This window comes from Branchiostoma belcheri, unplaced genomic scaffold, assembly GCF_001625305.1.
Source record: "Branchiostoma belcheri isolate BF01 breed outbred unplaced genomic scaffold, Haploidv18h27 scaffold19, whole genome shotgun sequence".
NCBI classification, from domain to species: Eukaryota; Metazoa; Chordata; class Leptocardii; order Amphioxiformes; family Branchiostomatidae; genus Branchiostoma; species Branchiostoma belcheri.
In genome coordinates, this window is record NW_017803379.1 from 1342066 (window position 1) to 1367450 (window position 25385).

At 38.9% G+C, this 25385-nt stretch overlaps 4 protein-coding genes across 4 annotated transcripts in view; 3 read left to right on the top strand and 1 right to left on the bottom strand.

Annotated features, from left to right (window-relative positions):
- Positions 1–25385, bottom strand: part of LOC109467877 (ATP-dependent DNA helicase Q5-like) — a 37532-nt gene that overhangs the window by 6852 nt on the left and 5295 nt on the right. Inside the window, exons 4-6 of the mRNA XM_019765984.1 lie at positions 7225–7312; positions 6761–6894; positions 6326–6434 (exon numbers count right to left, since the gene is read on the bottom strand). Coding sequence (XP_019621543.1) covers positions 6326–6434; positions 6761–6894; positions 7225–7312 — 331 coding nt within the window. The remainder of the gene's footprint in view (positions 1–6325; positions 6435–6760; positions 6895–7224; positions 7313–25385) is intronic.
- On the top strand, positions 2403–6237 carry LOC109467876 (slit homolog 1 protein-like). The gene has a single exon (XM_019765983.1). The coding sequence runs from the start codon at positions 2474–2476 to the stop codon at positions 5678–5680; it is 3207 nt and encodes a 1068-aa protein (XP_019621542.1). The 5' UTR covers positions 2403–2473; the 3' UTR covers positions 5681–6237.
- LOC109467884 lies at positions 8639–13973 on the top strand. Its single transcript, XM_019765994.1, has 2 exons — positions 8639–8855; positions 12012–13973. Exon 2 carries the CDS (start codon positions 12420–12422, stop codon positions 13023–13025), a length of 606 nt encoding a protein of 201 aa, XP_019621553.1. The 5' UTR covers positions 8639–8855; positions 12012–12419; the 3' UTR covers positions 13026–13973.
- On the top strand, positions 20899–25107 carry LOC109467885. Its single transcript, XM_019765995.1, has 2 exons — positions 20899–21086; positions 23259–25107. Exon 2 carries the CDS (start codon positions 23305–23307, stop codon positions 23638–23640), a length of 336 nt encoding a protein of 111 aa, XP_019621554.1. The 5' UTR covers positions 20899–21086; positions 23259–23304; the 3' UTR covers positions 23641–25107.

Sequence of the window (25385 nt, forward strand, 5' to 3'; positions counted from 1 at the left end):
TACCACTGAAAGCTTCAATAGACAACAAGTTGAAAGCTTAATGCTTGTTTAAATACAGGTAAAGTTGATCCTGAGGGTAACTTCTAAATTCAAAGTAGCTTTACAAAATGTTAAAGTCTATAATTTCACATCCAATGTCTCAAAGATATGTCAGAAAAAAAAAGGTTTTATGTTTTTCAGGGAACTGACAGAAGATACTGAAGTTCTGTTTCCTCTGTGTTTCCTGTTCCCTTTCTTTTGTCTGGAGTAACCACCCAGCAAGCAGGCAGCTGACTTCTACATTTCAAGGCAACATCAGAAAAATCTTCATCAATAGCTGCTCAGGTGACTTTTATTTCGGCAATAAACTTGAAAGAAAAATGTGAACAATGCAGTAATTAGGAACATGAGGAATATCATTCTACAATTTATAAAAAGCCTGGAGTATGCCATACAAGATGGAAATGGACTCTACAGTCTACTTTATGGCACACAGATGTATTCAAAACAGCATGTTTGGATATGATGCAAAGAGAAACTTCTGTATTTACAAGCAAATATTGTCCTTTAAAATTTCACTGTTGCTTACTTCCTCATCAGGAAGGTTTGATCATGTCATGTGAACTACATCCAAATATTGACTCTGGCCTGTTCAGGAAAGGTAGCAAGGGTTCAACAGCACAATAAAGGTTGCTATTGAACCAGCTAGGTTATCACAACAAGGCTATCAACGCAGTAGGAGGGTCATGTTGCTAGTTCTGTTTGACTAGTCACACCCAGAGGAACCACACAGACCAAAGGAACCACATCCCGAAGCTGAGGCATCATACAGGCACAGCAGCAACCAGGAGTGTAAGGAAAGGAATTCCATAAAAAGCGTGAGTTTGCTGCCATTTATAATCATCACTGACAGGTAAGTCCAACTTTACTGCTGTATGTAGTTTCACTGTGACAGTATTGGTAGATGTTAACTTTGACATTGCCTGTTTTCCGTAAGTTTGTTTGCAGTTACTATAGCCATGGAGTTAAAATTGCTATAACAAAACGTTTGCTGGGAAATGTACTTTTTTTCAACGTGAACAAAATACAACTGACTTCATACATCTTTTAAAAAATTGTAGGAAACTGAAGGAATTGCTAATTTTGAATTTTTAAATTCACTTCCTTATACTGCAGAAAAGGTACAACAGTTACAATGCTTTTGTAGCAGTAGCCATAACAGGCAGACCAGGTCCGGGTAACTTTTTCACCAGCATATATATGACATTGTTTGTGATATTATCCTATTCATTATGCAGCCTGCTGTACCAGCTACACAACAGACCTGTCATTCAGTTCACAATTAAGCTCAGAACTGCAACACAGTTAAGGTAAGTTTGTCCCTTACATAATTTTTCCCATTGGCACAAGCAATAAGAACTCTTTGCCTATACCACCTGTCAACATTGACCACACTTCCTAGGTCCCTTGGTGGTTTTCTTGAGCAGTTTTGACAGCACCAACTTGTATTTGTATCAATTGCATGATTTGTATGCACCTAGTTACTAAGTACATGTACTTACAATCATGTGTACAAGTGTTACTGGGAAAGATATTGTGCAGTTCTTTTGGTACCATTTACAGTAACTTCCTTTTTAGTGATTAACTGACATTACAGGTGTATCCAAAGACAAGTCCGATCTACCCTACAGGTTTGAAACAAATGATGAAGGTGGTACAACTTTTCCTCCTCTTCCACACCCTCCTTGTACTGCTGCAAAGTCACCCCACAGTGGCTTATCCAGCTGGGTGTAGCACGAGCTCCACATCTGCCAACTGTGACAACCAGGACCTACAGGCCATCCCACAGGATTTCCCAACATCCATACAGACTCTGTACATGCGCAACAATGATCTGACTAACATCAGCCACCCAGCAGTGTTGAGGTATCCCAGTCTACGAAATGTGTATCTCAGTGGGAACATGATTTCCACGATAACTTGTGGGACATTTCTGAACTCGGGCTCAATTACAAGGCTTGAGGTTCAAAACAATGAACTGGTTACATTGGGGGATGGAATGTTTGATGATTTAGTTCAGGTTTTGAGCCTTCTTCTGGATGGTAACAAAATAAGTACCATTGGCACAAACACCTTTGTCGGCCTGTCCCAACTTGATTACTTGTATCTCAGGCAAAATCATTTAGAATCACTGGAGTCAGGCATGTTTTCTGGTTTGAGTGATCTTGATTATCTATACCTTGACAACAACCAAATACGCAGTATTGGCTCTAACACCTTTCTCGGTCTTTCCCAGTTGGACAGCTTACACCTGCAATACAATAAGCTTGAATCCCTCTCACAAAACATGTTTTCAAGTAGTCTGAGCAACCTGGACTCTCTGCGCTTGGGGTATAATAGTATCAGAACCATTGCACCAAACACCTTTTATTACCTTACAGGTCTAAATAACCTGTATCTTCAAAACAACAACATCACAAGCCTGTCCAGCAGTATGTTCAACAGGTTATCAAACTTGGAATACCTTAACTTGCAAAACAACCAGATAACCAGTTTATCATCTAGCACATTTCAGTATGTTACAAATTTACGGTGGCTTTACTTGTCTAACAACATGATTGGTAGCCTTTCAAGCTATGCTTTCTCTGGTCTTACTCAGTTACAGTATCTCTATCTTCAGAATAACAGGCTCACCAGCTTATACTCTTCCATGTTCCAAGGAATGGGGTCTTCTACCCAACTGAGAACACTAGACATTTCCAATAATCGAGTCAGCAGTATATCATCCAACACTTTTCAATACATGACGAACTTACAAACTTTAAACCTTCGCAACAATATGCTTACAGGACTAACCACCAGTAATATGTTCTATGGCTTACAGCAGCTTCAAACACTACAATTAAATGGAAACCGCCTCAGCTCTATTTCTGCTGGCATGTTCAGTAGCATGTCTCGCTTGGCTTACCTATACCTGAATGACAATAACTTGCAATCCTTGAGCTATAATGTATTTAGTGGACTTGGCCATACATATTTCCAAATTCTACACTTGTATGGGAACAATATTCACTCCCTGCCTTCAAACATCTTCAGTTACACTCGTTATGTTGTACAACTCCGACTGGATGACAATAGACTGATTACCCTTCCATCTTCAATCTTCTCCCAGTTGTCTCGACTTCAGATCCTCCGGCTCAACCATAACCTTCTGACTTCCTTGCCATCTAGCATCTTCAGTCAGCTGTCATCATTGACAAGCCTCTACCTTAACGACAACCAACTCAGAACCTTGTCAAGTAGTGGGTTTAGTGGACTGAATAACCTGCGATATCTGTACCTTCAGGACAACTACATACATGCAGTAGCAGCAAATGCATTCAATGGTTTGAGCCAGCTGATCACTCTGAACCTCCAAAACAACGATGTGACTATGCCACCAGCCAATGCCTTTAACGGCCTCACAAATTTGCAAAACCTGAATATCAATAACAACAATTTGACAAGGTTGCTTCCAAATGCATTTCAGGGATTAAACAACTTGCAGACATTGAAAATGCAAAACAGCCAGGTCCAGATTCTTGCACCAAATACTTTCTCTTCTCTCCCAAACTTGGCAACATTGCATCTTCACCAAAATGATATTGAGGTTCTTGTAACAGATGTGTTCAATGGATTAGGACAGCTTACAAATCTGCAGCTGCAGAATAGTACCCTTCACTTCATCCAGCCAGGTGCATTTAATGGGCTCCTAAGGCTACAAACTTTGTCCCTAAACTTTAACAGTTTACAGAACATCACCACTGGTGCCTTCAACGGGCTTCCAGCTCTTCAGACTTTGCAGCTTCAAGATAATCAGATCAAGGTGATACAGGAAGATTCTTTCACACAGAACCAAAACTTGCAGACTCTGAATCTGGACCATAACAGGGTTCAACTTCAGGCTGGAGCATTAAATGGGCTAGGTCAATGTCACACTCTAAGCCTCAGCTACAATGGACTCAAAGTCTTGCCTGCAGATGCCTTTTCACACCAAATCAGGCAAAGCCTTGTTACTCTGGACCTGAGCTTCAACCAGCTTTCAGAAATTCCTTCCAATATAATATTACATCTGTCAAACCTGACAACTCTTCATATTCATCACAATATGTTCACCACTCTCCAGGCTAACTCATTTAGTGGCCTGGGAAATTTGGTGACACTAAATCTGTATCATAACAAAATCAAATCAGTTGACAGCTTCAGCTTTAGGGGGCTCTCTGCTTTGCAATCACTGAACTTGGGACATAATCAGCTTGACTATCTGCCAGAAGATCTTTTTATCAATCTGCAAAACCTACAAACCCTGAACCTAGAGTCAAACTCACTCAGACAAATCTCAGACGGTACATTTCAAGCACAGAGTCATCTGTTAACTCTAAACCTTGGTTCAAATCAGATCAGTACTGTCCCTGTTGGAGCTTTAGCAAACCTGTCAAGCCTTAATTTCTTGGATCTTCAGAATAACAACTTCAAAACACTAAACATTGAGGCCTTTCAGTTACTCAACACATTAACTAATGGCACTAACCTTAACCTACAGGGGAATCCCTGGGTATGTGACTGTCAGATACTCAGAACTAGATTCAGCATGTCAGGTGCCCCCTTTGAGTCTACCATAATCTGTGGCATTGATGTAAACCCAGCTGATATAGCTGGACATGCCTTACGTAGCCTTGATCCACAATCTCTCAGGTGTGAAGGTCCAACTGTTCTGTCTTTTACCATACTCAATATCAGTAACTCCATTTCAACAGGTGACAATCTCACGATGTACTGTGAAACTACTGGGTTTCCCAACCCTGATTTAGAGCTCCTTGTGCCCACTGGGGAAAGTATCAGGCCAGGTGATTGTGCCAATGGTACAGATGTCTGCATGTTGAGCAATGGTACTGTTTTAGTTCATAGCGTAGAAGGAGACCAAGAAGGGGTGTATCAATGCATTGCCTCAAACCCAGCAGGGTATGCACACAGTAGAATGTCAATAACACTAAACCATGGACCAGATAGACCAGGATCCAGTGCAAGCATCTCTGTTGCTACCTTTGCCGGTAGCGTGTGTGGTTCTGTCCTTGGTACTGCAATCCTTTGCACACTTGTGTTTCTTGTCTGTAGTAAGAGGCAGCAAAAAACTCCTCCACCCACAGATCAGAGTGTTGTATTCAGTAATATAATGGCTACTTCTGAAGATTCACAAGACAGTGTGAGAAATCCTTGTCAGTTGTCCCTTTCGGGAAGTACGGCACAGGCAAAAGGGAGGCCACCAAGAAAGGCACTGAAACCACCAAAAGTGCAGAAACAAGCTTTTCCTCAGCAGCCCCCACTTCCTACAACCACTGTGCAAGAGGATCGTTATACCTTAGCCCCAACCTCTACAGAGGTATACGAGGAAGTCTGTGTGCCACAGTATGAACAAAAGGAAACAAGACATACAGCACAGGCAAAAGGTGGGTCACGAAGAAAGGCACTGAAACCACCAAAAGCCCAGAAACAGTCTGTTCCTCAGCTGCCTCCAAATCCCCCTCCCTGTTTTGAAGAAACTGCTATATATATGAATGATTCAGAAGTCCTGTACATGAATGAACCACAGGAGATATACATGAATGAACCAGGTGCTACTGCTATGGAGTATTATCAATCACTGCAGAACCCTAGCCAATGATTGGAACCTATAATTTAAATTTCCAAAGTATATTATGTACTAAGATAGCCAGCTTCTTGTTTGTGCTTATTACACTATTAGATATGTCATGAATATAGTAGAAAAGGGAAGAACTCTTACCATTTCTGTACCTATATATACCATATGGTATAAAGAGCAATTGTGTGATATACATATATCCTTATAGGCTACAATCATTAAGGTTATCATTGTATTTGTATTGTCTGTAGAGAGTAAGGAGGTGAAGTACCATATATGTATATATGACAAACATAAAAAATATGTATTCAGAGACAAAGTGGTACCTAATAACCTATTAAGCTGATCATTTCAATTTGTGTAATCTTGTGATATTTCTTGTGTAGTAATATTAGCCTGAGTAATTTGAAAGATATTAAGATATCTGTATCTGTATCTGTATTTGTATAGCCGGTATAACCGCCTTTCGGCGTAACACACCAGCTTCGCAGGCACGCGGCGCGGCGATATACTGCTTGTTAAGAACTATCTGTAACAGACTTAGAATACAGTACAAATAAATGGCACATGGTGTATGTATAAAGCACATACATGAATTTTGTAACTACATGTACTTTGAAAACGATGAAACACTATGAAATAAAAAAAACTATCATATCCTCTCACCCCTCTCCTCTTCATAAATTCTTCCTTTACCAGCCTGGCAAACCCTGAGGACTCCTGACCGTCTCCTCTGTCACTGTCAGCATCATCATTAAAGTAGTCATCAGTGTCTCTGGGAATACAGAGGAGATAACATTGTAGTTATAGCTAAGCCATTATTTCATAGGTAATGTTATACTCAACACTGATGACTACTGCTGCAGTTCAGCTGGATTGTCATAGGAGGCATGCTTACACACGACACTTTCAGTCAGAAGGCCAGACAATGAAATTCAATGTACATGTACCTGTGTGTGTAGTACAATGCTGGTACATGTAAGTTAATCCTTGCAAAGTAAAGAACACATTCTGCAACTATCTCCTTCTCCTACCAAGTCGAAATGTTGATGCCTGATCAATATTGTGTTTAACTGATCCAAGAAGAAAGGTTTGTTCCACCTTTTGGCCCCGCGCCGGCCTCCCCCATACAGATCCTCGTCCCCGCCCTCCTCAGCGATGAATGTTGAACCAGACCCTCCTCTCCTGTTGGCACTGACTGGGTTCAGCTGATGCTGCTCTAACTCCTTATACACCTGCAGGATTGAGGGACAAAAACACAACCTACATGTAGATAATGTGACAGGTTTTCCAGTAGTGTTAACCACATCTTTGGATGGGTACAATTTTGGCTTTGTACCCAAATTTGGACAACACTCCCCACATGTGCCATCTTCCTTGAATTGCTGATACCTGAACACAATATTTGAATTCTTCTGAACAAGCTCAAAAGGCACCATTATGTTTACTAACCGGACATCAAAATATATCAAAATATTATGTTTCGTAATAAATGCAATGATATCCTACCATATTCTCTGATGTAGATTACCAGTATCTTGAATGTATATTGAAACTCCACTTGCCTTTTTGGGATTTTTACAGAAGTCACAGGCTTTTTCACACTTAGGTTTGCTGTCACCAAAGAATGCTGCTATCACTGCATGACGACACCTGGGCATTATAAGAGAACAAAAGTCTTAAGTTAAACACATTAAACCAAAAAGATTCAATCATACATATATAATTGACTTCCACAAAAATTCCTTTTTTAAGTTAAACATTATGTTTGAAGTTCATTTCAATGTACAAACCAGTAGATTTTTGTAAGCAAGGTTTTCAAAGTACACAAGTTAGTGCAATGGAAAGTTAAGAATGATGAAAAAATGTGTCAACATACTCAACATTTCAATAAACATTACATTGCAAAAGGGACACCCATACAGAAGGTAACCCTTTCTTGAACTTTTAATCCTCCATAAATCTCATTCCTTTGACGTTAAGAGGTACTACTACAGTCTCATTTGAATGTTAAGAACAGCTCAAGTTATTTGTTGAGTCCTCAAAAAGAGGGTCCTTTGGCCTTAAATAAATGTTTCTATGGACAACACAGTTCAAATTGCCTTGTTTTTGTCAGCAATGATGATCGAGATTTACTGTGTTCTCAGGCAGCATGACTCTAATCTCTAACAGTGATATGGCTTTTGGAAGAGAAAAAAAAGTGACCTCAGTGTGCTATCACAGGTACCATTATAACAAATGAGGGTCTGTATGTGATGTAGTCTTGCTGTTACTCTTACATTACAATGGCACTTTTAAGTCCATCCCTCTTACACTCAATAGCAGAGAGGAATGCAGTTGGCTCTTACTGTTGTTGTTGTTACGCATTTGGTACTAAAGAAAGAGTGCGACCTTCACACCAAATCCAAACATGGCAGTATTGACACAACCATACACCAAATATGGAAATATTGGTATGCCTAATAGCCATTATGGCTATGATGAACCAATCACAGACCTCCGTCCACCAAGGAATCTAAACCAGAATTTGCAATGATACAAAATCCATTAAAATGTCTACAGCTGGAAACATCTTTGAGTATTCTTTTCTAGCTTACAAAAAATTTGAAAACATAAATTGCCAACTTTTCTACTTTGCTGGATTATAAACCATCATGGAGGTAGAAGAGACTACCTCCATGAAACCACTAACAAAAGTACATTGTCAAGAGAAACTTGAATCCATAGTACATGTATCTGCATACTATTAGGAAAGCGATTATGGCTGTCTGCAATTTTATTTATTACCTGGCTATGGCTCAGTACATACTACAGACAAATTATGACATACAGAATTCTTTCTGTTGTAATGACTATCAATATTTGATGAGTTGGGGCTCTGCAGGTTGACGCCCTCATGGCCAAACAATGGAGTAATCTGATTAGCATATCGTACCTTCGCCCTATTACCCAAGTGAAAGGGGGTGTGGCTTTTGCCTTGTTCAGGTTAATTATTCATCCATGCGACTCCCTTTGTGTACTGTCACAATCTATTCAGCCATGGGCTGGGTTTGTGTACGGTCTCTATGGCAACAGGTAAATGAGTGCCATGCTGTTTGACTGAGTGACGTCACAGCCGGGGGTTTGGGCCTGCCGCACAGGTAAATTAGGACAGGTGAGGTGCAGGATGTGTGTGGGAGTGCCGGCTGTGCCTCAGGTAAGTTCACTGTTGTCCTCAGATCTATTTCTGGACATAGCTGCCTACAGAATCCGTAAATACTGAGTCTAGTAGTTCTGCTGGTTTTAGGAAAGTATCAGAGTTCTGTTTGTTAATCAGACAAAAACAAATTATTTTCATGTCTATCAGTATGATAGAATACACACTTGCTACATGTATGTATAGCTGCCCATTGTGCGTCAGATAACTTGTTTCACCAGGTTGTGTTGTTTCAGACTCAGAGACTTTATAAAGATCTGTTTTATAAAGGTGCTGAATATAGCTACCTACCTAAATCTATAATTATAGTAAGTTATAAGACAAGTTCTGCTGGTTTGTAGGCAATATTTCCCTTTGTCTCATTGTTCAGCAGACAATAGTCATGTGTATCAGACTATGACAGAATACACACTTGCCATACAGTAGCCTTGTCTAGCAAAGGACATTTTACAAAACGTAAAACGTCCTTGGTCTAGCTTTGAGGACTGTCTACACTTCTTTGTCACATTTTTACTCCTAGCCTAGTACTTCATAGGATATTGTCAACACTGTAGACATAGTGAAATTTGAAGCTCTATTTCAAAACTGTGACTGACCCAACAGCATAATTTCACTAATAACCTCTTGCAACCCATGTAATACCAGTACTGTAAGTACACTGGTAAAATGCTGCACTCGCTGCCTGAGGCACATTCAACGGACTAGCATGCAGAAAGGGCAGAATTTTACTTTCCCAGTAAACCTGTGTGTCCATGTTTGCACGTCTAGCCACTATTGTCTGACAGGAAACCTTCCATTGTCAGAAACACACCTGCCTCCCCATGAGACTTCTCACTTCCAGCTCTGTGCCAGGTCTAATATTACTATCTCTGTATCATGTTTCTATTGGCCTCCACATTCACGCTCCATACATCTTTATAAAATGAATTCCTTACAGAACATGTACAGTTCTAATCTTTTATCGCAGTACATGCAGCTCCAAATACTACATTGCAAATGAAAGAAACCCGAAAGTCAATTTTTACATCTTCCCCAGGCAGGTCAATTCAAAACAGACTTTCTAAACCATCGTACCTAATCTCCCAAGACCAGCTTATACAAAAAAATACACACACTAAAACAGACAAAGCAACAAAGTATAATCTTCTAAGCTCAAGATCCCTTTGCAATGATTAATACCGTTATCATGTGTACATGACAACACCTGTTCTTGACATACCTTTTTCGGAGTGGAGAAAGAACTTCCTTTCTGAAAATGTTCTTTACTGTTAACAGTACAAAAAGACTAGCCTTTTACTCAGACAAAATAATTGACATTTACTGGTAAGACAAATTGAAGGAAGGTACGAATGCTGCGGAGATTGTGATAACTCCAAACAATGCATGACATCACCATCTGTTCTTTTATGACTTGGCGGCACGGCGCCAGCGGACTGTGGTGCGTGGTCTGATTGAATTATTTATCAAACAGTCACTTCAATTTGCTCCTGACACGTTAAATGGCTCAGAACATGTTAGGACCATAATTTCCAGGGACATCTCTCTCTGATGAATATATCTTATCGATCATAGACTGAGTGACAGCCAAAACAATAGATCTACCTTTAATTTAAATCATTTCTCATCAAATGATGGGGAGAATATGAGTAGCAATATCTGACATATTTTTTTCAACCCCTCAGAAACTCCATCTGTAAAATCTAAATGTCTTACCTCCTAATGTTTTACATTGTATTTGAATTTTTCTGTACCTTCCTCCTATGTAGTTGACAGTTCTAAAGGATGGCTTTTGACCCCATTTGCCCTGCAATAGACTTAGAAATTGGCCAGTTTGTATTGGTTGTTGCCAGGAGGCCGATTGGCTTTTAAACAAATAAATGACCAATGGTGGTAAATACTTCAGCTGCTTGACCCGTCAAAGTTACATAAAACAATCAGTGGAAGTTTTATAAACTATACATCGTAAATATAGACATAACTTTCTGTCAACTTTTCCAAAAGGGTGGACAAAAATGAAATGCAATTTCTCAATCCATGTCAGTTTTAGAAAATTACTGCACAGATGACCCACCCAATATATGCTGGAGAACAGCACTACCAGTAATCTCCGTAATATGGCCACATCCTAAGTGACCTAGATTTTAAGAGAACAAAGTCCGACCGTCTCAAAAATAAAGTAGATGGTGGATTAAATCATGTGCATTATGAGAAAGATCAATAGATGTACCCAAACAAGAGATAAGCCAGAAAAGATAGAGTATTACTAGGAAAAGTACTCGTAATCTGTGTGGTACTGTGGTACAAAAAATGAGTAATCTGCTACCAGCTAAATCTTCTTTCCTAGTCATCGTTAATCCAAAATCTGAAACTGGTACCAGACCTTCAATGGTCACTTCTCACACTTGGAGTTGGACTTTTTTCACCATTATCTATCATCATCATCTTTGGGTGGCTGCAGTGCAGTCAAAAGCAAGTCATATCCAAGATACCATCATTCAGCTAGACTATAATTTACCAGTAATACAGCCAAGTGATGTAGAGTGGAGTAGGGTAGGTTAAAATTATTTGTCCAGTATGAACTGTGGAATTCCTGACAGTTTGGGCCACTCTTCAGTATTTTAAGAAAAATTCCAATCAATGGAGCACAGACAAACTTAGGTGAAAAGTTATTGAGTTTTTAGAATTTGCCCCAAATGTAATTGAGAGCAGACTGCGTCCTCAATGTTGGCAATTTACACCATTACAACGTCATGCACACTGGGCCAAGTGCTCCACCGCCATCCAACCTTGCTGCTTTAATGGACCTGAATGGGATCATGTAAGAATAGTGAGCACTCAATGGACCTGGTATATAGCAGTACCCACCAATGACTGCACAGTATGAACTTTTATCAGGCCTGTAAGCACTGGCCGAACACTCACTTCTCTTAATGTGCCAACTCTCACACACCCATCCTAATTGAAGTCGACAAGTCCCATCTCCTTGTACCAGAATGGACTTTTTGCCAGGTACATTTATCGATTTGGGAGTACCAGTATTCCTATTGCATTACGCAGCACAGTAGTCAAGAACAAAACATATTGATTTGTCTAGATCAATGATCATTTGGGTGCAGTGATGGCCTAATAGATATCTACATCTGTTCTGTCTTACAGTGAGAGACGTATGTGGGACTGGAGCTGCTGCAACTGCTGCTGACTGAAGGACCTGCCAGTGCCAGGGTAAACTCTTCTTCTGTCCTGTATGGGAAGCTCGATGATGCCAAGATCAGACTGACGTAAATCATCAAAATATATTACCGTTTCTGAGAACCTTTGGAACAGTGCAAAGTCTGGATGGTGAAGCGCACTCTACAAGGGAATACCGTGACAACTGACAAACATTGGAATTGAGGATTACTATCTGCTCACTCAGTGGTGTTTGGACTCATTGTCTCTTCATGAAGTGTCCGAAAACTGAGTAAAGGGATTTCTTAACTGACCAGTCATTTGGGGCAAGTAACCAAAACAACTGCAGGGAAAATTTGGCAAACAGTGACTGGGATCTGTTATATATCATACAAGATGAATTTTTCCGATTGGTACATCCCCGTCTTTATGACAATCGCGATCGTCGTCCTCACCATCTTCTTCGCACTTGTGTACTACTTCGAGCCCTGCCTGGGAATGATCGGATGGAACGCCACGGATCGTAAACCGCCCGCCTCCATCAACGAAATCAGCTTCCCCAAGCGCAACACCAAGGACGACATGAGCAAACTGATTGAGGACGTGGGATCACAGGACTTCGATGGATCACGTGAAAATTTGACGGAACATACGATAGTCCCCAGCAACTCTCACATTGTAGATATCGGATACGATAACAAAGCAATGACGCTGGACGAGCCGCAGCAGGATGAGATAAGGGAAAAGGGCACGCAGACGCCTCCAAAGGACACAGAGCTGCGGGAATTAAACGCGAAAAACCTCGAGAAAGACGTAGCAACAGCAGCAGTCCAGACAACTCCACAGAAGGAGTATACGATCCTGAAATCAGGCAGTACGGAGAGGACACAGACACCGATAATGCAGCAGGGGTCGGGAACGCGGTCGTCTGCATTACCGGGGCAGACAAACGCTAACGGGGACGGGGAATGGGCAACTATCTCATGGACTACACAGTTGTAATGTACATGTGTGTGTAAAATATTCAATGAAGTAATGTGCAATTCAGCTGAATGTACAAACACTACATATCAGTAAGTTGTTAGTCACAGGATCTTTGTCAGCTGAATTTGAAAACAAATGCAATATTTTTTGCCAGGCATATGTGTGTAGATGCAAAAAATGATTGATTGGTAGGATTATACATCAAATAGACTACAGAAACCATCAAAAAGCAGTCAAAATAGCAAATAGAATAACTTTCAAATGGCTTTATGATATAATTTTTATGAGATTTAGTGGAAATTAATGGCATTGTTGTTTGACACTTTATGGATAAATCTACGTACAAATGTACGTGCACAATTGTGTATGTAACAGTGTTCATCTTATATCATGACTTACTGAATATAAACACCAAGAGATTGTTCAGCCACAGTGCAATATACAGGTGAAGTGAGTCATTTATTTTTTTGCAATTCCTGGTATTTCTTACAAGTCCTCTAGCACTGTTTGTCTAATCCAGCCATCTACCTGTAAGTTAGAAAATGCCTGTTTTTACTAAAAATGACAGCTTTTAAAATATGAAAACAGGAGGGAAAGGAAAAAGGTTTCAACCAGTATACATAGGCAAGCAAAATAAATAAGTAGTACTAGAAGAAAATAGACAGCAAAAAGAATGTCAAAATTAGAATGGCTTCATCCTGGCACAATCATGTGTCACAGAAAATTGCAGTACGTATAGTAGCGTTTGCTTATAGTTATAATGAGCAAGCTGTAGTACAAACTTGAGTTTCTCATATAGCAATCAATATGTACTCCCGTGTACACTCGCAAATCAATTATTTCAATATATTACATTGTGGTGTTACAAGTCTATTACATTATTAAACTATTTTTCATATGAAATACTCGCCTCTCATCTTTTCATCCTCAATTAATTTCAGGCTACTTTACATTGTGAGAGATGATCATGGTATTTATTTTAGCAATTTTCGTAATCGTATCTATCCATGTAAAATTGGATTTGGAAGTCTCTGCTTTTCCACTATGTATATTTCATGAAGATTAGTACTTTGTCTACACAATGTAAGAACCTGTGACAGTGACTTAGGTCATTTCTATTTCAAAGCTATCTGACCTTTATTCCAGAATCTCTAAACAAGGGAAGAAAATAGCTTGAACAGTATGGTTGTCACATACATTTACAACAGATGTTGTAAATTCATAATAGAATATTATGTAGATTTACAAAATACAGAGAATAAAGAGAGAATATCATACATTTTCTTTTCTTTCTGCTGCCATACCATATTTGTGCTGTTTTTATAGAGTCATTTAGATTATTTTGATCATATCCAGTTGCTTGTCAACTGTTTTTTAGTGTATCTCATAACCTGGATGTCTAACCTTCATTGGTGTATCAAGAGTCCTACTTCACAGTCTTGCATGTAAGTGGCAGTACTGGAATGGCAGGTAGGCCCCTCCCATGTCATAACACCAGGTAGTTAATATTTAATGTCATCATGTCATCGGCTCCCAGGAATTACAGGACCTCCCATGGACATGTGCCGACACAACCATCGTAAGGTGAGTAAGGTGAGTGGTCTGGACTAATCTATTAGATATTACATTGAATATTTTCAATTAAGACCTTTTCAGATCACCTTGACAATCAGGCCTGCAATTTTTTTAGCTGCAGGACAAATAAGGAATGTTAAGATGTAGCAATGGTGGATAAAACTTGGAAACCTGCAGCAAAATATTCTGAAGAATGATTAAGAGATTTAGTATTTTTAACTGCTGTTTTGAATCGAGTCCTGTGGTTTATCTGTTCTGTAGCAAGCCTTTGACAACAACACTTGTGTACTGAAGTGGTTTGGTGTTATGTGTGTGAGATTTTCTCGATAAGCCAGTAGAATTACATACACCATAATGGCTACAAGTGCCACACTGCCGAAAGGTAACTTCACCCTGAGCATAGCTTACAGCAGTCCTTTGATCTTTTAAAATCTCACTCGCCTAGACTAAGGAAAAGAACGCATGTACAGTAGCACTGGTCTTTGATGTAAAAATAGACAACATTACAGGCCTTCAGGTCATTACATGTGTGCCAGTGCAATCGAGGTATGATCATTCTACTGAAGTGAGATGTGTTGGTTGTGGAGGGCAAATATGGTGTTGATAAATGATTGACTGTTGGTGTTCATCCTAAACTCATTATACAGCTCATTGTCAGATATGGTATACATGCAGAGTAATCGTAAAAGCATTTTTTAACAGTGATATATTTCTGTCCTTGTTTTGTGCTGAGGATTCAGGTTCGTTCTATGCTCTGGCACCAAAGATATCTATCGCAGTAGACCAATTAAGCTGGGGGGGGGTGCATCAACTGAAAGTCATTTCAAGGAACAAGCCCTGAATAATCCTCTAAATCGGCTACTCACATGCCACTCACATGCCCAAAAAGACATTAAGATAAAGGAAAAATTGTTACCACAGTAACTGAGGTCACAGCGTTACTCACAAGACATGTAACCTGGACACATATATATTACCTTAACAGATATGTTTTGGAATGCCAGCTAATAATTAACCCCGAAAATGTATGAAAATTAAGTTAACATAACAATGTATTGGCGATACAGTCATTTCAGAGTGTTCTGCAATCTTCCTCTGCACAGTAACCACAGTGTGCAAAATTATGTTTTTAAAAAGTCAGAAAAATTAATCATTATACCTATACAAAGTCAGTCATAATACGACAAAGTCATATTTATACTCAGAGAAACATATCCTTTCCTCCCCCTTAAATTGTGTAAGAATGGTACAGGCTAACGAAATCAACTGAGTTCTGAATTGTGTTTTGCATTCACATGGCAACTTCCAATAGACTGTGGGGTACAAAGACTTGTGCTTTGTTCCCAACTAAACCCTAGCTCTAAGATGGAAGATGAACATTTGCATACAACATGTTATTACAAGGTAAGGTGGGTATTTTGGGTGGGGTCTCTAGTTTACAAAGGGAAACACTGTAACAAACTCAAACAAGTCAAAGGCAAAACAGTGCATGACACTCTAGCGGTATTCAAGGTGGACCTTATGAATGCTTCCATCGTCATAGTCAGAGCCACCCATGTGCAGGGTTACCTGTCAGTGTTTTCACATTCATAAAAGGTAAGATCAAATACTCTTTTTTCCTCATGAAGTCAGATACATTAATTTCTTGGAGCTGATTTTCTCACGAGTGCCTAGACTAATGTGTTCAGAACAGCTGTTCAATCATGATAACTACCTTTCCAAGAAAACATCATTTTCAAATCACATGACGTGAGGTCACAGGTTTATCAATGGTCTTTGGCTTGAGGCATTTTACCGACAAACTAGCAACTGTCAAAAATATCACACAAACGTGAGTTCTTCTAATCCAATATCCAATGACATATTTTGTAGATTATGATCAAGAAGCTTATCATTTATGCATGTGTATGTGTATGTGCCATGTTAGCTTCCACCTGATATAAGTACACTCTACTTTGTACAAAAGAATTTATCCCACATTTTCCCACGATCAAACCAATCCCCTTTCCAGTACAATCTTATAACCACACACTCAGGTGTCCACATGGCTTTTTTTCAAGTGAAGGTGTGTAAAGAATATCCCTTGTCACAAATCATACACCTGTGTGAGAATAGTGAAACATGATAGGAACACAGTATTGGCAGTGTCACATACATAGTATTACATTGAATTTCATTTGTACATACATGTGTATTTAACAATAACATAGCTGAAGGACATAGAAAGTTTGGATTATGTATAACCAACACAGCACCAATTAGCAAACTGGACAGACCATTGATACCTAGCATGTTGAGTATAACCTTTGACTTATACATCAGCTACATTAGCTCTGCATGGAAATACTTAAATCTTTGTCAAAGTCAAACACTACATTGTACATACATGGTGACCTCAGGATTGATAGCTATCTGCATGGTTCATTGATCTTTCCTACAGTGACGTGTTAGTTGTCCATATTTGGAGCCATGTAGCATTGTACGTGCAAGGCTAGACTAACCTTTGTTCTATTGTATTATTTATATGAAAACATAGTTCTACCTGCCTTCCTCTTTTACAAAACATTTCCCCCCCAGCTGTTCATCGAATCCCAATAAATCCATGGTTATGAGACACACAATCATTTCCTCTGTTCATTGCAGGCCCCAATGTAATTACATGCTGTGAATTTGATTTATAAGACTAATTTACAGCGGTGCTGACTGCAGTCGTGCTTCTGCTGCTCTTTACTTCCCTGCCAACTCCAGGTGATGGCTGGGGACAGATGCCTCCTGCTCCGACCGAAGGTGCTTAAAGACGCTGGGACTAAGTACCAGGTAATGATTTCTGACAACGATTTCTTGTTCCTACCGCTCTACCGCCGGGGGTCTTTGTTCTATGTGACACTAGGTAAACACTTGGGAAGGTAGTCAGTTCAGGCTGTTCGCAGCAGCTTCCTGATTCAATACGGATTAAACCTTGCCCTGTTGGTAAGTCTATAATGGATGAAAGGTACTAGTACCATGCATAGCTTGTTGTTTTTGTTTACCAAAAATAAGAAATTGAAATGGTGCATAGTTCATGGTCATTTCAGATGAAAGAATTCACTCATTTTTATTTATCTGCATTGTAGAAGAATAGAAATCTATTGTAATGTACATGTAATGGGGCCTCCCTATTGATAGCAAAGACCACAGTGGGATTATTTCTGCATGTGTCATTTCTTTCTGCAACAACTTAATATGATCGTCATCATATAATTTAGTAAATTCACAGGATATGCCCTGTCTTTCTTGAATTCGGTTACTGTAAGAAAACTTTCTAATAGCTGATTTTGCAAAAGATTGTTCCCATATTAAATGATATATACCAGCAATCTATTTATCATTACCGGTAATAGATGACTGTACTGTGTGTACAAGGATTTCACATTTTGCCCTAATGTCCAGTAGAATTCAAGCCAAGCCAGACACATTTACCATTCTGGTTTATGGCTACGGAAAAGTTAAGAGGGTTAGGAGCAAGTCTGCCTGTGTGCATTTAGCATGTGATCGTAAATGACTGTTACGCTATGTGGCCGCTCTACCAAATGTTGCCGCAGCAGCAATATCTTCAATTCCCAGCTTGGGGGCCTCTTAAAAGGTGTTATTATCAAAAGACATGCGAGTTGTGAAATTGTCTACCGTCTGTAGATGGACCATATTGAATATATTCTTCTTTCAAACACCAACAAAACAATTCAGAGTAACCTTTAAGTATGGAATATCTATTATTAATGAAGAAGGCCACAAAATGCTGCTTCTGGACAATGTACAGCTAAATGTGATGTAGGTCAATCCATCTTTTCTAAGGATTAAGTCACATTGACAAACAGGGTACATGTAGGCCCAATAGAGACATAAGGCATACTACAGGCCGCAATGTTTTTGAGACTACTGAGCCCTTTGAGGCTCCATTTATGTTGTCTGAGTATTGATTTTCATAGAGGCTATCATGGTGGCTTGCTGTAAAGTGATAGTATCAGCAATATACATGTATGATAGTACATATAATGATAAGGCCATGCTATTAAATAGACTCGTGACTTTTAAGGATCATAAAAACCCAACTTTCTCAAGGTTATAAATTTAATTCTTACTGATTAAATAATTCATTTTAGCATTTATTTAGTTCATGTTTAGTTCAAGGTTTAGTTTATTTATATATATGTTATTGTTTTAATTGTAAATCATACTTTACTGCATGATATGTCTTGATAATGATAATGCAAAAATCATTAATTCATTTATTTTATAGGTAATGAGAGCAGACACAAAGTAGACATGATGGCCAGGCTGTTGTTATGGCCCAACTAGAGGTGGTACTGCCAGTGGTCATCGCGTTGTTGCTCCTGCTGGTAGTTCTAATACACTGCTATGTCTGCAAGTGTCATCACTGGAAGAGAACTCATCCGGAGATGTACCGCGCCGCGGACGACGTCGGATCGCCCATGTCACAGGTGTCAACCGCGTAGCAACACACCGGAACACGACACACGCGGGTCGAACCAATCATCAGCAAACGCGCTGCCTTACGTGCGGGAGGCAAGCGATGGGGACATTAAATATTCTATGGAAAATATTGATCTGGATTTAGTCTAGACGAGGCCTCTACTGACTGGCATGAGGCTGTTGGAACAACTGTCATGTGACAACGTCGCAAAACCATCCATATTTATTTCTTCTGAGCGCCAGGATTTTTGTATTGTGGCAACATCATGACATCTTGCAAAAGAATATTATATTGTTACAAGGAAAGAAAGATATGTTGCAAAAATACTGCAAGACCAGAACCTGAATGAAATGACGCAGCAGAAGATTAAGAGATCATGTACTGACATTTCTAATTTTGGGCCCCCAAAAATGGCATACGGAGCCTTCATTGAAGGAGCAATCTAAAGCTGAAAACTGCACAATATAATGTTGCAATGACATCTGAAGAGTTAAGTGAAGAAAGACTCCATAGACTATAAGACTTAGTATAACACTGCAATTGGAATATGTCTGACTGGAAAATGTGAGGTATTCAAAAGGAATATGAAGCATATAAAATAACAAAGAAGGCTCAGTCTCAATGATTGTAAGCATTATTCAGTTTGGCTTTGTATTAGAGCTACATGATTTGATGATGAATGGTTAATTTGTATTTTGTTCAGAAGTTAGTAATGTAAACTATGTTGCAATGTAGTCACTTTATTTGTTTTTACTACAACTGCAGCAGGAACTGCATTGATATCAATGATAGAATATAGGTAATAGAAAATCATGTATGGCAACAACAACATCTATATGTATCTATGGTATAATCCTTACCTGTGTACTAGCTGTAATGAGTTCACCTATTAGTATGTACAAGTTACAGTGGTTTGAGTATGAATAGAGTATGCAAAGACATACCCTAGCAAGCAGAAAAAGACCTCTCATACAAGTACAAGCATTATATCTAAACACTAGTCAGGATTAAAAATGTTGTTAAGCTTGTTTCATATGCTGCAATAATACCATACAGCATTAGCCTTGAGAATGATTTGAAAATCCAGCCACATGAATCTTATAGTATAACTATTAGTACATGTTAATGGAACAATGTTGTAACAAACAGAACCATTAATATAGTGTACATCAAACTAGATTTACAGTGTATCCTTTTGGGAACTGCCACTGTTTCAAGCAATAAAAGCCATAATGTACTTAAGAAGCATGGACAGGTATAACTAAAGTATGCCAAAGCAACTATAATTCTATAAAGGTTACACAATTACTGTAGGTGCATCAGTGTGTGTGTGGTCTAGACTATGCAATGAATGTATTACTGGTAACAAGTGCCAACTTTACTTTTATGGTAGAAGTTTCACTGTACATAAGTCTGTGAAATAAAAAGAGTCCTAAAGCTATAGAAATGTCTGTCCTTAATAATAGCAGGAAAGAGATTATACACTTTACCTTAATTTTGAATTGAGTATTGTGAAAAATTGTGAACATGTATCAAAAGCAACCATATAGCATTGACACATATGAGAAAAAGATCTTCAGATATTGCACATTTATAATAAAAAAACATAATTGATAAATGTTTAAAGAACTTCAGAAACATCTACGGTAGATAACCTATTGGTAAAAGTAACCCCTGTTCAACAGAATAGTCTCTTCCAATTCCCAGTTACAAATGGAAGTACTTTATTGAATTATCCAGTCTAAGTGTCTCTGGTAACATGAGCTGGAACCTCAGACTACAGCCACAATCTAACTATGGGCCATTCATATGCTAATGAGGCAGGATACCTGATCACGTGACCAGCACGACCACACCCACTATGCTAGCCTGTACCTAGTTCCGTGACAGAAACTGGCCGACGTCACACCAGTCAAGCGTGTGAAAAATAAGACCTGAGGCGGGCAGTTTTGCCGCCCAGTAGGCTGATTTGTGTGAGAACTTGAAGACTATTCCTGACCAGCTATAACAGGTGTATGGGACAACACTGAAAGGTAAGATAATGATGTTTGTCAAGTTTTGATCTCTACTTGTCTTGATGAATGTGGTTGTTTTTCGGAACAAATCCACGCCAAGTTTCCTTGCAATTGTGTACTTAGTGTCACACAGCAAACTTGCCAGTGCTTAACTTTCCTTCATAGGAGGAAGAAACATGTCTAAATATCCGTGATACAGAAATTGACATCGAATGTGATTTTCCATTTGTAATACCTGTAGCTCTGGATTCCAAGCCTGATCATAAAAACCTTTCAACTCCAACAAAGCATGACGTTCTTTGCACTTGTTGCTTCAGTAAATAACAAAACTGGGGTGCAGGTGCAGTACAGATATGCCCTATCTTAATTAACTCTCACCAACACACACACAAAAATATACTTCATAATCTAAAAAATATCTGACCTGGCAAAGACTCCCTCAAAAAAACAAACAAACATCATGCTTGTTTAGATATTAAGGTTTAACTTTAAGGGGGAGGGGGGCACCTGTTGGAAGTCAATACACCTGTTTGCCCAGACAGACAGGTGGCATTCTGTGGGGGAAAACATGCTGCTGACAAATACAAACAATAGCTAATATATCTACTTTGGGCAGCTAACAACAACAGGCAACAGCAAGATATTTCTTCCATGCTTTGGGTATATTTTGTGCCACCTGATTGATTGACCTAAAAGGTATTGATTAGTAGATAAAAACACTTTATAATGAGTTTTCAATACACTTGGCTCATACAGACTTGTGTGGACTAAGCAAACACTTAGGATGAACGTCCCTGCTTCATGTACCTACTTTCTGTAAATGTGAACAGGCAAAAGCAGGCAGCAGACAATTACACCAGCCATTTTGGAATGTACGTGTATGTATAAAACAGCAACAATGTTTCCATTTGCTGACCTCAATCTAGAGAAAAAAATCAATACCTGTTTTGCCATGATTAGATTAATACTGTGCCCACACAAGGGGCTGCTTGTTTCTTGAGATGCTTAGATTTTAGACAACATATTTTGGCTGTTTTCATGTTCCACTTTGTAATTAGTCTGGGTGGCAAGACTTTCGTCAAAGGATGGCGTGCAAACTAAATGAAAACCTTACTTCATACTTAAGTTAGAGAAGTATTTTGCAGGTATAACTTGGATTCGTGGATTCTAGAATATAGTTTGAGGTTTCCAAAAGCATCTATCTGGGTGTCAATGGTACTACTACCTTGATGTTCTCACAAACATTGACTGACTGGACTGTATAATAACCTAGTGCATCATGTAAATGTACATCCATATCAAATAACCTGATGGACTCAACTGAAGGTGGGACATGCACATGATCATGTCTTCAAGATTCTATGGCAAATCTCTTGATCTCTGCTCTTGCTGTAATAATGGTAGACAGAAAAAGGGCTTTACGAGAACACTTTCTGAAGTTATCCTGATAATTATACACCTTCGAAACTAAATGGTTTTCTGTGCCAAAAAATGGCTGGGAGAAAGCATCTTCAAATCTTCACAAATTATATATTTCGTACATATGTCTCTGTATGAGGATACACTTAAAACTCCCATTTTTCACTTATCACCAACAACACCTTGTACAGTCTTACAAAATTCACAACTTTGTACACCTTAGCAGTTACCCCCCACCCCCACCCCACCCTGTCTGCCAAGCCTTTGTTTAGCTTTGAAGTCTCAAACCATTCAGTGCACTGACCCTGATGCAACAGGAAACAATAGCCGAGTGACACCAAGTCACACTGTTTAGGTAAATAGAGCACCGTAGCTTAGCTGCAAGGCACGGCTAACTGGAAAGACGTGACGTCATGGGCCGTGAGGAAAACACACCTTTCCTGTCTACCTGGAACTCACCAGATAATTTGTTTGTTGTGTGGCGTAATATACGCACACCTTGCTTTGAGGAAATGTACAGCATAAAAATTCAATAGTCAGTTAACAGTATCACCTGAACTTCGAAACAATGGTACAACTTACACCTCATAGATTATCTTACACCTCAATAGCCTTAATTTATACTGGTATTGATTACTGAGTACTGATTAGACTTAAATACTTTCAAAAAAGTAATAGTACATATTAAAGATTCCTCATTTTCCTTTTAGATTTTTAGACTTTTATACTTTTGAAAAAGTGTATATCAAGCATTCCTCATTTTTGTTTTAGATCCTGAACAGACTCCTTGGGACTAGGGTACCTGTACACCTTTAAGATGACTACAACTGCAGCTGCAAGTACCGTAGCTGCTGCTACAAATGCCGCTACAAATGCTGCAACAACCGTGGCCGGCACCGCTGCCTCAACCGTATCCAGTTGGTACGTCGACTGGCTGAACTTCGACCCCCTGCGGGACCAGTTCACCATCGGGTTCCTGATCGTTCTGGCGGTGTTCGTGGGTGCCATCGCAGTCATGTTCACCATCTGCTTCATCTACACGTTCTTCGGCTGCTGCGCCTCCTGCTGCAAGTGCTGCTGCTGTTGTTGTAAGGGGGGGAAGAAGGGCAGGAAACACGGCAGCAAGGTGGATGTGGAGCTAGACAATGTATAGAGCAGAGCAGCAAGCCTTGGGTGGGACTTATAACTACCTATACCTGTTTTCATGTTGTCCTTAAGAGTTATTCACAAGGTTTTGATTTATCCCCTCAGAAAAAAGCATGTGTACATCAAATTGAAATCAGCTACATGTATATACTATAGACTGGATTTTCATTATACTGAATGTACATGTAGTTTCTATGACAGATTTAAGCATACCTATTCTGAATAGGAATGCCATTTTTCCTAAGCTGCAAGTGAATCACTGAATTACAGTCATTACTACTGTCTTTAAAGTTTGAAAGAAAAGAATACATCCATCCATCTCTGAATTTGTCCTTTTGTAGGATTATGCACATGTCTGCTTCCTTTCCATTATATCATCATTTTGATTATCAGTTGATACATGTTTGTAGAAAACCTAGAAATTATGTGTATATATTTTGTGAATCTTACCTATGCCTCAAAGTAGGCACCCCTTCTATGGAATCCTATATGTGGCTCCAAAGACTATGTGCCAAGTATATCCCAGATCATAGCCTATTAAAACATTTTGTCAATAAAGAACTAATACTGAACTGAACTGTTCAATGGAGAGTAGAATCACTTATCTTCTAAAATGTAATTATATCATCAAATATCTTACCACATGACTAATCTTAGTTCAGCATCTTTTTAGATCTGTAGGACTGTACACTATATGTACTTGTAAAAGACTTCAAAATGGATTGAGTAGTTACACTAAAACATTTATAGAATTGCGATTGACAATCTACAATCAGATTTCTCAAATGGTTAATGTATAGTGGCATTCACATGCAAATACCATTACATGTACTTTGCATATTTGGAAAAGTTTTTTTTGTTGTTTTAAGCTGTGTTTGCTGCAAAATGATGTCTTGTGTTGTGAAAAGTGACTGACCATAGCTATGCACGTGAGCGTTTGTGTACATATGTTATAAGTCTTGTGTGAAAAGTATTATCCTCTGCTTTCTCTAAGTTTAAAAAAAGGATATCATTGCCCTGTGGATTTCATTTGCCTTATAAATATCACAATATCATGGGAGTTGACTATGGAATGTGAAATGCTCTGTTCTGATATCAAACATGATGACAATTTAAAAGTCGATGCTTTGATGTTGGCAAGATGAAAGTAGAAACTTTACAATACAAATATCTCAGTCTACATCCTGCTTCTATATATACAAATGACATTTCATTATACTCCATGGCATGTTGTCATTGCTTCCTTTACCACAAACATAAGCTTTATGTGGAAAAAAGGTTGATACTACGACTACCAAAAAAAAAAATAAGCATACAAAATGATCCTGATTGATCTACAATCTCCATTATCTATCTTTTGAACTAAATGTTTGAAATAATCATGGACAAAAGAAATGTATATATCTATGACTGGAACAATTATTCTTCTTGAACTTTGTACTGCTGTACTTTGTACAATAAACATAAAAAAGAAGCTCATTTTGTGCAAGTCCATTTATAGTCTTACATGTTATACTGATCTAGTAATGGTTAGCTGTTAAATGTTTGAACTTCCCAGTAAAGCAGTAAGTAGCACATGTACATGTACATTCAATTTTGGTGTAAAGCCAAGCAGAACTAATGCCCTTGGACACTTCAACCAAGATCTTCCCAAAGAAAATATCACTTGCTGCCATGGCCTACCAGTAATAGTACAAGACTAATGAAACTGATTGCAAAGGATACAGTTAGCATAAATAAGATCAATTCACA

Excerpts from the sequence above, each read along its gene's own strand:
- LOC109467885 (XM_019765995.1), top strand. The coding sequence starts at position 23,305 with ATGACTACAACTGCAGCTGCAAGTACCGTAGCTGCTGCTACAAATGCC.
- LOC109467876 (XM_019765983.1), top strand. The coding sequence starts at position 2,474 with ATGTTCAACAGGTTATCAAACTTGGAATACCTTAACTTGCAAAACAAC.
- LOC109467884 (XM_019765994.1), top strand. The coding sequence starts at position 12,420 with ATGAATTTTTCCGATTGGTACATCCCCGTCTTTATGACAATCGCGATC.